At 34.9% G+C, this 12,006-nt stretch overlaps 2 protein-coding genes across 9 annotated transcripts in view; one reads left to right on the forward strand and one right to left on the reverse strand.

Moving 5' to 3' along the window:
• Positions 1-12,006, forward strand: part of DNM1L (dynamin 1 like) — a 51,746-nt gene that overhangs the window by 13,923 nt on the left and 25,817 nt on the right. For all 8 annotated transcript variants that reach the window (XM_081060664.1, XM_081060666.1, XM_081060669.1 and 5 more), the window contains exon 2: positions 11,033-11,180. In XM_081060664.1, coding sequence (XP_080916790.1) covers positions 11,033-11,180 — 148 coding nt within the window. The remainder of the gene's footprint in view (positions 1-11,032; positions 11,181-12,006) is intronic.
• Positions 9,688-12,006, reverse strand: part of YARS2 (tyrosyl-tRNA synthetase 2) — a 42,484-nt gene continuing 40,165 nt past the window's right edge. The window contains exon 8 of the mRNA XM_081060672.1: positions 9,688-11,144. The gene's annotated coding sequence lies outside the window, so the exon portion shown is untranslated. The remainder of the gene's footprint in view (positions 11,145-12,006) is intronic.

Here is a 12,006-nt window from a genome sequence, read left to right on the forward strand (position 1 = left end):
TTTTAATATTTTTTAATATTTCAGGTTTTTATTTTTAAATTAACTTATTAAAAAGTTGAATGCATTTAAATTACTTTTTTCATTTGCTGAATTTTTATTTTCGCCTTTTAAAAATTTATTTATTTGAATTAGTTTCAGCTGCACAAAACAATGCAATAGCCAGATATTTCACCCCCCACAAAGTGGCAACCCCCATCCCCAATCTATTTCCCCCTTACATCGTACATATCTTATTACAATTCCATTGACTCTATTCCCTGTGCTGAACTACATATCATGTGATTATATATATATGAAATTATAGTTGACATACAATATTATTCAGCTCCAGCTTCAGGTGTACAGTGCAATGATCAGACATCTACACTGTCCATGAAGTGGTCTCCCTAATAAGTCATGTGCCCATCTGACACCCTACAAAATCTTTACAACATTGTTGACTATATTCCCCAAACTGTCTTTCATATCCCCGTGGCAATATTGTAGTTACCAATTTGTGCTTTCTAATCCCCTCCCCTTCTCCCACCTCCCATCTAGCAACCATCAGTTTTTTTCTCTATATCTGAGATTATTTCTGTTTACTTTGCTCATTTAATCTGTTCTTTAGATTCCATATATAAGTGAGATCATATGGTATTTGTCTTTCTCCGTCTGACTTATTTCACTTAGCATAATGTTCTCTAGGTGCATCCATATTGTTGCAAATGGTAAGATTTCATTCTTTTTATGGCCAAGTAATGCTCCATTGTATAAATGTACCACAGTTTCTTAATCCAGTGGTCTACCAATGGACATTTAGTTTTTTTCCATGTCTTGGCTATTGTGAATAATGCTGCAATAAACAGGGGTGCATATATTTTTTCAAATTAGCATCTTGGATTTTTCTGGATAGATACCTAAGAGTAGAATTGCTGGGTTATAAGGCAGTTCCATTTCCAGTTTTTTTGAGATAGCTCCATACTGATTTCCATAGTAGCTGCACCAATCTGCAATTCCACCAGCAGTGCACGAGGGGTCCCTTTTCTCCACAACCTCACCAGCACTTGTTGTTTGTTAATTTATTGATGATAGCCATTCTGACTATCATCAGGAGTGAGGTGGTATCTCATTGTGGTTTTTATTTGCATTTCTCTAATGATTACTGAGGTGGAGTATTTTTTCATATGTCTGTTGGCCATCTGTATGTCTTCTTTAGAGAAATGTCTGTTCATGTCCTCTGCCCACTTTTTAATTGGGTTGTTTTTTTTGGTGTTGAGTTGAGTGTTTTATAAATTTTGGATATTATAACCCCTTATCAGATGTATCATTGACAAATATCTTCTCCCATTCAGTAAGATGCCTTTGTGTTGTATTGATGGTTTTCTTTGCTGTGAAAAAACTTTTTAGTTTGATGTAATGCCATATGTTTATTTTTTCTTTTAACTTCCCTTGCCCTAGGGGATATATCAGTAAAAATATTACTCAGGGTAATGTCTGCAAATTTCCTCCCTATATTTTCTTCTAGGAGTTTTATGGTTCGGGTCTTACATTTAAGTCTGTAATCTATTTTTAATTTGTTCTTGTATCTGGCGTAGGAGGTGAATCAGTTTCATTTTTTTGTATGGGTCAGTCCAGTTTTCCCAGCACCATTTATTAAACTGTCTTTACCCCAATGTAAATTTTTGCATTGTAAAGTTTTTTTGCAATTGTAAAATTGCAAATTTTACAATTTAAAATTGCAAATTGTAAAATTTTTTACATTGTAAAAACTTTTGCAATGTAGTTTTCCCAGCACCATTTATTAAACTGTCTTTACCCCAATGTAAATTTTTGCTTCCATTGTCATAGATTAAATGACCATATAGGAATGGATTTATTTCTGGGATCTCTATTCTGTTCCATTGATCTATGTGTCTTTATGTCAGTATCATGCTGTTTTGATTACTATAGCCTTACAGTATTATTTGATATCAGATATCGAGATATCTCCCACTTTGTTCTTATTTCTCAAGATTGCCATGGCTATTCGGGGTCTTTTATGGTTCCATATCAATTTTAGGATTATATGCTGTATTTCTCCCCTGCCCTTCTTTCACCTCTTCCACCCCCACTCCAGTTCCAGCCGTTGTTTCTCAGTCTAGTTGTGTAGGACACAGCTCCCTGGCCCATGCTGGTATTATGAGCCTTGCGCTCCCCCCAGCTGAGGCAGTTGGCAGCTCATGGCAGCTCTCGCTGGCTTCCGGCCACTCATGCTGGCCTCCAGCAGCTCACGGTAGCAGACGGTAGCCGGTGGCAGCACACAGCAGCCCGTGGCAGCACACAGCAGCTCACAGCAGCTCATGCTGGCTGCCAGCCACTCACGCTGGCTACCAGCCACTCACGCTGGCTACCGGCCACTCACGCTGGCCACTGGCCACTCATGGTGGCACACAGTAGCCTGCGGAAGCACTCAGCAGCTTGTGGCATCTCGCAGCAGCCCACGGCACTTATGATAAGCTCCTGCTGCTCACGGAAGCCCAACTCCAGGGAGAGCTGTTGTTCACAATCTCAGCTGAAAAGGGCCCAGCTCACTGGCCCATATGGGAATCGAACAGGCGACCTCGGCATTAGGAGCACGGCACTCCAACCACCTGAGCCACCGGGCCAGCCTCCATATGCTCTATTTCTGAGAAAAATGTCATTGGTCGTTTGATAGGAATTGCGTTGAATCTATATATTGCTTTAGGTAGTATTGACATTTTAACTATATTCTTCCTATCCATGAGCATGGTATGTGTTTCCATTTTTTTGTATCTTCTTTGATATCTCTCTTCAGTGTCTTAATTTTCGGAGTACAGGGCTTTTACTTCTTTGGTTAAATTTCTTCCTAAATAATTGTAAATGGGATTGTTTTCTTGATTTCTCCTTCTGAGAGTTTATTATTGGTGTATACAAATGCAACTGATTTCTGAATATTAATTTTGTATCCTGCTACTTTACTAAATTTATTTATCAGTTCTAATAATTTTTTGGTAGAGACTTTAGGGTTCTCTATATGTAATATCATGTCATCTGCATATAATGACAATTTTACTTCCTCCTCTCCAATTTGGATGCTTTTCTTTTTGTTTTCTGATTGCTGTGGCTAGAACTTCCAGAACTACGTTGCATAAAAGTGGTGAAAGTGGACAACCTTGTCTTGTTCCTGATCTTAAGGGGAAAGGTTTTAATTTAGCCTTTCCCCATTGAGTATGATGTTAGCTGTGGGTTACAGCAGTCTCTTTTAAATTGGCAACAACTGAATGCATTCTAAAGCTCTACATTTTTATTCCCCCCCACATGTTTTGTTTTTAATGTTACAGTTTACACATTTTTATCTTGTGTATCCATTAGTAAGTTATTGTCATAGTTATTTTTACTACTTTTGTCTTTTAACCTTCTTAGTAGATTTATCAGTGATTAACCCACTGCCTTTAAAACATTTGATTATGCTGAGGTTTATATATTTACCTGGACTAGTGAAATTTATACTTTCATATGTTTTCCTGTTATTAATTACACACTTTCAGCTTAAAGAAGTCCCTTTAACATTTCTTGTAAAGTTGGTCTAGTGGTGATGAACTTCTTAAGCTTTTGCTTATCTCCAAAACTATCACTCCTTTATTTCTGAAGGACAACTTTGCCTGGTAGTGTGTCCTTGGTTGGCATTTGCCCCTCTATCCCCCAAATCTTCTAGCACTTTGAATATATCATACCACTTCCTCTGGCCTGCAAAGTTTCTGTTGAAAAATTTGCTGATAGTCTTATGGGAGCTTTCCTTGTACATAAGATGTTTTTCTCTTGCTGCTTTTAAGATTCTTTCCTTGTCTTTAACTTTTGACACTTTAATGAGTCTTGGTGTGGGGTGGTTTCGGGTTATTATTATTTGAAATTCTCTGGACTTCTGGGATCTGGATGTTTGTTAATTTTATCAAGTTAGGGAAGTTATCAACCATTATTTTTTCAAATAAGTTTTCTGCCCCTTTCTCTCTTCTTCTTTTGGGACCCCTATAATGTGAATGTTGGTCTACTCAATGTTCTTTAAGCTACCTTCACTATTTTTCTTGCTGTAATTGGATGAGATCCACTGCTCTGTCTTGAAGTTCACCAATTTAGAGTTCCTAGGGAAAATAGTTGTGACTAAAAACATTCTGTATTCATATATACTATAACCATTGTTTAAATGCAGTGAAACATAAGTAAACAAAAGAACAGTTTTTTTAATTGCTTCTTTATTCCTATCAAAGATAATGTAAAATAAAGTTGAAATATTACTTGAACTACTGAAATATTACCTGAATTGCTTCTAGCTCCGTTGTTACTTTGAACTTCTCAGCGGAGTTGGACACTTAATCTGTTATAGATAACTTGTACACAATGGCAGGGTGGACACAGGAATTGGCCTATAACCAATATCTAAGCCGAGTGGCTGTACTAAGTGTCCACATAGGATATAGGAGGGAGGGGGAAATGTAACTTCTTTAATTATCTCTTCAACATGAGATCTTGTACCACATTTGAGATATTAAAAAATTACTTTGAAATATTGAAAATGTCAATAAGGCATAAGGAATAATATTACAAATACCATTGTATCTACCTCCCAGTTTAAGAAATAAAACATTAACTACCCAGTTGAATTTCCCCCTCCCATAGAGAGAACCGTTTTCCTAAATTTGGTGTTTGTTGTACCTTTGCACTTAATTAGATGTATTTTATATATGTAGATAACCTAAATAATATATGTTGATTTATATACACTGATATATAATTATATGAATGTGCCAAAACTTATCCTCTTATTGAGGAACATTTGAATGTTTCCCATTGTTTTCCATATAGTTTATTAAACTGATATTAGGGACATTCCTATAAAATGTACACTTTGGAGACTTTCTCTATGGTATCAAAAAGTACAATTACTAGATAGATCATAGGGTATATTTTCATTTTTACTTGAGATTGCTCCTTTCTCCTCAGAATGGTTGTAACCGTTTACATTCCCACCAACACAGGGAAGTTTGTTTATATCTGTATTTGGTATTACTGTTTTTTTTAATGGTATCTCATTGTGGTTTTTTATTGCATTTCCCTGATTACTAATGAGTTTGGCCATCTTAACATGTCCTTAGTGGTTCTTAACAGAACCTTAGTGGTTCTGTTTTGTGAATTTCTCTTCGTATTTTTGCACGTAATTTTTATTATATTTATCTTTTTATTGATTTGTAGGAGTTATTTATACATTTGGTTACTAATTCCTTGTCAGTTCTGTGGATCACAAGTATTCTCCCTCAACGTTTTTATATGAGTAAAAGAAATTTTAATTTTACTGGAGTTGAATTATGTTTTCTTAATTAGTTTGTATATTAAGGAACCATTCCCTATCTCAAAGTCATGAAAGCATTCTTATATTCTGTAATTTATAAAGTTAGGCCTTTTCACATTTGTTTATAATTCATCTAGAATTTGTTTTTTCTCCTTTGTTTTTTAACAGGTTTATTGAAATCCCACTTAAATACCATAAAGTTCACCCATATTAAATGTATAATTCAATGTCTTTTTAGCATGTCTTTGGAGTTGCAACCATCACCATAATCTGTTTTAGAATATCTCATCTTCCCCTGCAGAAACCTTATATCCATTAGCAGTCACTCCCCACAACCCTCTACTGCCAGCGCTAGGCGGCCACTTAATCTACTTTCTTGCCTGTTTTGGACATTTCATATAAACAAGACCAAATAATATGTGGTCTTTTGTGACTGACTTCTTTCATTGAGCATAATGTTTTTGAGGTTCAGCCATGTTGTAGCATATCAGTACTTTATTCCTTTTTATGACTGAATGTTCAATATAAAAAAAACCTTATGTAAGACTAAATATTAGTCTCAGTGTTTCTGAGTTGGTAAATTTTTCATATTAGTGATTCTGGGGAGATGACAGTAGTAGTAGAATAGTTTCCTAATCTCTATATGAATTTCCCATAAAAATAGACTAAATAGGATAGGAAACGCAAAAATCCATAAACGACATTTATAAGAAAATTAGTTGACCATGTTGCTCCACAAACCCTCAAATACCCTAGGTTGGGGAGAAACCACCAACAGCTCCAAACCCTGTGTATTATTATGTAGGAAGGAGAAGAAGGAAGCAATGAAACATCAGGTGAATCTTAGAATTGAAAAATAGCCAAAAGGCTATCACTAGAAAGCTTGCAGGGCCAGTTTGAGTATACCAGCTGAAACTGGAAGGGGTTTTGCACATACTGATAATTGGTGAGTGAAAGAAGTCTGTTGTAAAGTCTTAAGGGACTGACGCACCTTCATGAAACTTTAAAAGTAACCAACCAAAGCTCCCTTCCAGGACCAGTCCTATAGTGAGAAGGAAAGGAAAATACAACTGAGCATTCCCTGAAAAATACAAAAGAAAGAGAAGGTCCAGATAAAAGTGATGGAGAGGAGTAGAGCCAAGATACTTCAGAAAACAAACGTATTTTCAAATACTCTATGAAAACAAGAGGGGGTTTTAAAGTGTGAAGTTAGAATAGCTATTCTAGGCCAAGCCTCCTGTAAAAATTAAGGAAAATGAATTTCATTTAAATACCAGCAATATGTAAAAATGTCATATGAAGTTTTTAAAGAAAAAGGAGACTCTTAATAGCATCCCTATAGATAATCAAAATACATCAGAAAGATACGTCCACAATAGAGATGAAAACCATTAAATATTAAGACAAAGGGCACTACAAAAGACATTGTATAATTAGAACAAAGCTTTTCAAAGAAAACAATTTTGCATAAGAAAAAATTAAAAATTAGGTGATAGAGCTTATTAAAATATTAGAAATGAGAGAAAAGTTACTTTGGAAAAGACATAGTAGAAGGAACACAAGAACAAATGAACATAATATATTAATATCTTAAGAGAAAGGCATTGAAAGTAGAAAAACATTAAAAATAAAAAGGATAAGAAAGGTATAAAAAATTTAGATAGAAATTAACATTCAAAACAGGCAAAGGTCCACCATAGCTATAAAAGGAGTCCCCAAAGAAGAAAAAAACAATAGCAAGGGAACCAGAACAGATATACTAAACATTACAGTTTAACTGAATTAAAAACAGATTTGGAACTCTATTTTGAAAGAATAGCACATACCTGAGAACACTGACACAGAAGGACCAACACTGAGACAGTCTAGGAAAATTATTGGACTTTAAAGGAAAGATAAAAATCTTCCAGACAAGCAGGCAAAAGTCACAAAGTTTCTCACAAGGGAAAGAAAATCAAATTATACTTTTCTACAATAAGTATATTATGGAATTCCATATTTAATATACTCAAGAAACAGGAACCCAAGATTTTATATATAACCAAACTGAATTTCAAGTGTAAAAGTCACAAACTCTTACTACTATGCCAGAACTCTTGAAGAATATTGTTCCCATTAGCTCTTCTCGAATAATTTACTAGAGAACAAGCTTTAGAGACTCATCAAAATGACTAGGGAGACATTAACATAAGGACTAATGGTTATATTATACATATTGTTACAGAACCAAGACTAAATGAGAGTTTAAAAAGGAGAAAGTACAGTCTGCAAAGAGATTGGAAGGAGAGTGGAGGGGTCATATGCAAAGCATTTTAAAAACTATTTTCAGTAATCACATTGGTGATGGTAGTATTGGTATTATTTGGAGACTGTGTGTAACTTGAAATAAAAAGCAAATGAGTAATGTGTTATTCTAATTCTGTCATAAACTGTGTCCTTGAAAACCACCATTCTCAGCATTGAAGAAAGAAGAGAGAGACAACTCAGATTGGAGGATATGTGTGTGTGTAGGGGGGCAGGGCAAGTGTTGGTTGCCAAGATAGAGAAAAATAAGCTCAATATTTAGTTCCAGGAGATTTTCAGGAGAACAGATAAATAACACCTCTTACCCAGAAACAAAGAAAGAAAAAAAACAGGAAGAAGAAATTAACAGTATAAAAAAATTACAAAATGAAATCAATAAAATATAGGTTTGACCAATAAAATCAGTTTAATGGTCAACAGGAAAATCTGGTCAGAAAAAAACACAAAGACAAAATACTAGAAATAAGAAAAACAAACCATTTCTAAGAATACTGTAAGTAGTTACATCTATAATTTGAAAATATAGGAGAATTAGATGATTTTTATGGACAGGTTTTATCAAACATACACAGGGTGCCAAAAAAATGTATACACATTTTAAGAAAGGAAAAACTTAATTGTAATACTCAATATATACTGATAACAAAAGATAAATACAAGTCACGGTTGACTTCTGCAATTACAAGAGGTGCTCAAAGTGGTTACCATCAACGTCCAGACACTGATTATGGTGAACTACTGCTTGGGCATAGATAATATCTCTTAAAATGTGTATATATTTTTTTGGCATCCCCAGTCTAAAGAACAGGAAATTTCCATGTTGTTTAAATTATTTCAGAGTACAGAAAAGAAATGTTGGAAAGCACCCAATTTTACTTAATGAGAGGGATAAACCTTGATATCAAAACTTAGCAACACCAGATATGCCACAGAATCTTCAATATGACCCTCCATATCCTATTCTCTATAATATGGGACTTTTCTGGACGACATGAATGGGCCCTTATGTCCTCTGGCTTCTGATTGGGTTTGGAAATGGGGAGACCTGGCAAGAAATGGGGAAAGGAGGAGACTAAAGTTCGGGTATTTAGTCCCCTGGCTCACTCCGGGTATGTAGGTGCTGTGGCCTGGCTCTCCCTCTTCTGAAAGTCCTAGTCCTTCTTGCGGGACTGTGGGTGATAACAGCTTCTCTGTTGTTAACCAGCCTAGGTGATTGCATGTCCCTTGTGATTCTCCTAAGCCTCATCCATAGCTTTGTATATAGACCCTTTGTAAGTAAACACTCCCTAAATTAACCTAACTTGAGTGGACCTCTTGCTTCCTGTAGACCCTTTCTGATAAAATAGATGAGTTTAGGATTTTGCATTTGTAGAAAGTATGAAATTAAAGGATGTACTAGGTTTGACTGCTAAGAAAATATATAGCACAAAAAATATTCTGTACAGAAAAATATATTACGAAGTTAAGAAAAGCAGCAAATTTGTAAGTATTTAAAATGTATAACAGAGACTAGGGGTGTATATATTATTTGATTATCTACTACAGTTAAGTCCTCACTTAACATCATTGATAGATTGATAGGCTCTGCAACTTCAAGTGAAATGACATATAATGAAACCGTTTTACCTTAGGCTAATTGATACAAACAAGAGTTAAGTTCCTATGTCATCAATGTTATAATGAAATAACATTGAACAAAATGACGTTGAAGGAAATGACATTGTTTGAGGACCTGCTGTATTGTATCTATGTTAAATTTTCTGAGTATGATCATTGAATTGTGGTTATATAGAACATTCTGAGAGATATGCCTCAATATTTAGGGGTGAAGTTTCATGATATCTATCTTACTCTCAAATGGGCCAGTAATAGAAAATGTATGTGTTTGTGTAAGAAGAGACAAAAAGTGACAAAAGGAGAAAAAAATGTGTCAAAATGTTAGTAAATTCATGCATCTTTGTTACTGTATATGGGTATTCATTTTAATAAATAAAACTTGTGGCTTTGAAAATTAAAAGTTGGAGAAATATTGAAAACAACAAAAAATGAAATACTTATATGGATAAAGAGCTTTATAAAACTACTAAGAAACAAAAAATGCCAGCATTTGAACAAGCAAATCACTGAAGGAGAAATACAAAAAGCCCATAAACAAAATGATGCTTCACTTGAAAAATAAAGGACCACAAATTTTAATGAGGTGTTAGTGTTCATCTATCAAAGTAGCAAAGATTCAAAAAGTGATAATGCCCAGTGCCGATGGGAATGCATCAAATAGAATCCGAAGTATAGTTTGTGGCCTGCCATTTTGTGTGTGTAGCCTGGCAGTATCTGTGATTCCTTAAAATCGGTATGATCTTTAATCACAGCAATTTCATTTAATAAACTAATGAGTTTAATAGGACTAAGGTTATATAGTATGTACAAAGCATGTACATTGAAGCATTGTTAATAGTAGCAAAAACTATTTACATGTCCATCGATTTGGGTTTGCTTTTATACACGGAGTACTATTTAATTGTTAAACACAGCAATTAACATATTGTTACAGAATGATATCCCTGATTGTTACATTAAAATAAAAGGTCAGTGAAAAATGCACATAGTACTACCACATTTAAAGTAAAATATATACTTATGATTGGCATAATTTTATATATATGTACCAATATTATATAGGTTTCTAAAACCTAGTTGGGAGAGTATCAAAAAAGGTAGGAAAATTATGGGGGAGGGGGACTTCTTCTCTGTTTGTATTTTTTTTTTTAAACTTTAAAGAAATAAAGATCGTGTAATAGAAAATATAACAACTTTCATTTTAAAAACCCGCAATCATTTTTTCTTTAAAATGATTTCATGTATGCTGCCTTGTTAGTATAGTCTTACTGAGGTGTAAAAAAAATCTGTTAAACTAATTTTGGGGCCCGGCCCGGTGGCTCAGGTGGTTAGAGCTCCATGCTCCTAACTCTGAAGGCTGCCCGTTCGATTCCCACATTGGCCAGTGGGCTCTCAACCACAAGGTTGCCAGCTCGATTCCTCAAGTCTTGCAAGGGATGGTGGGCAGCGCCCCCTGCAACTAAGATTGATGAACACAGCACCTTGAGCTGAGCTGCCGCTGAGCTCCCCGATGGCTCAGTTGGTTGGAGCGCGTCCTCTCAACCACAAGGTTGTGGGTTTGACTCCCACAAGGGATGGTGGGCTGTGCCCCCTGGAACTAGCAACGGCAACTGGACCTGGAGCTGAGCTGCGCCCTCCACAACTAAGACTGAAAGGACAACAACTTAACTTGGAAAAAAGTCCTGGAAGTACACACTGTTGCCCAATAAAATCCCGTTCCCCTTCACCAATAAAATCTGAAAAAAAAAAAAAAGAACCTAATTTTGCTCTTGTATATTCTGTTTTCAGAGCAGTGGAAAGAGCTCAGTGCTGGAAAGCCTAGTGGGGAGGGACCTGCTTCCCAGGGGCACTGGTATTGTCACCCGGAGACCTCTCATTCTGCAGCTAGTCCACGTTTCACCTGAAGATCAACGAAAAACAACAGGAGAAGAAAATGGTAAACTTTAGAATCGGAATAAGATTATTTTTGGTTGAATCTTAAAAAAGACATGAATTGATTAGATAGAAATTAGTGGCTGTAGCAAAATCAGCATTCCTGTGAAGAGAAGTGGTATGCATCTTTTTTTACATAAAAAAAAAGAAAATAAATAATTTTTGTTGTTTTGAAGACCATGAGCAAACTTGTTTAAGGATAGTACTTTTTTGGTAAGTAGCTTAGTAAACTATTGTTAACGCTATTAAATAGGGGATTTGGTGAGATACTCAGCAAACAGGAATCAGTTATTTTAAAGAAAATGTGTTTGTGTCTTTTGGAGTGTTTTAAGCTTTTTTTTCCTAGTGTTTAAAACAATGTTTTTGCTTTTTTACTTTGACTTAGAATTTAAATAATTTAGCTTCTAGCTTAAAGATTTTATTTTAAATAAAAGTGACTTTGCTTTTCAGCCTAGCAATGTTATCTCACCTTCCCTTTTCTGCTCTTAACATTGTATCTGCTAAGTTTGAATCTTTTGCCCTTCAATCTAAGATGAGTATTATTTTTAGAAAGAATTTTGATATTTTTATTATTTTTTTACTTCCCTTCTCTTGTTAAGGCTTACCTATATAGGACATACTATTTTGATTTTTAAGATCCGCCCCCACCCCCAAGTAGTAAATGTGGATTATTTAGATAAGACAATATGCACCATTATGCTTTGTTCATCATCAGATTCGAACTTGCTTATTAAATATGTTTCCAATATTAATCTTCTATATGAGTGAAGTTTGAAATGTTGGATGAAAGTAATCTTCCTTTTTTTAGTTCAACGTTTGGTTCATAATTT

The sequence above is a fragment of the Rhinolophus hipposideros genome (assembly GCF_964194185.1).
Source record: "Rhinolophus hipposideros genome assembly, chromosome: 9".
In the NCBI taxonomy this organism is placed as follows: Eukaryota; Metazoa; Chordata; class Mammalia; order Chiroptera; family Rhinolophidae; genus Rhinolophus; species Rhinolophus hipposideros.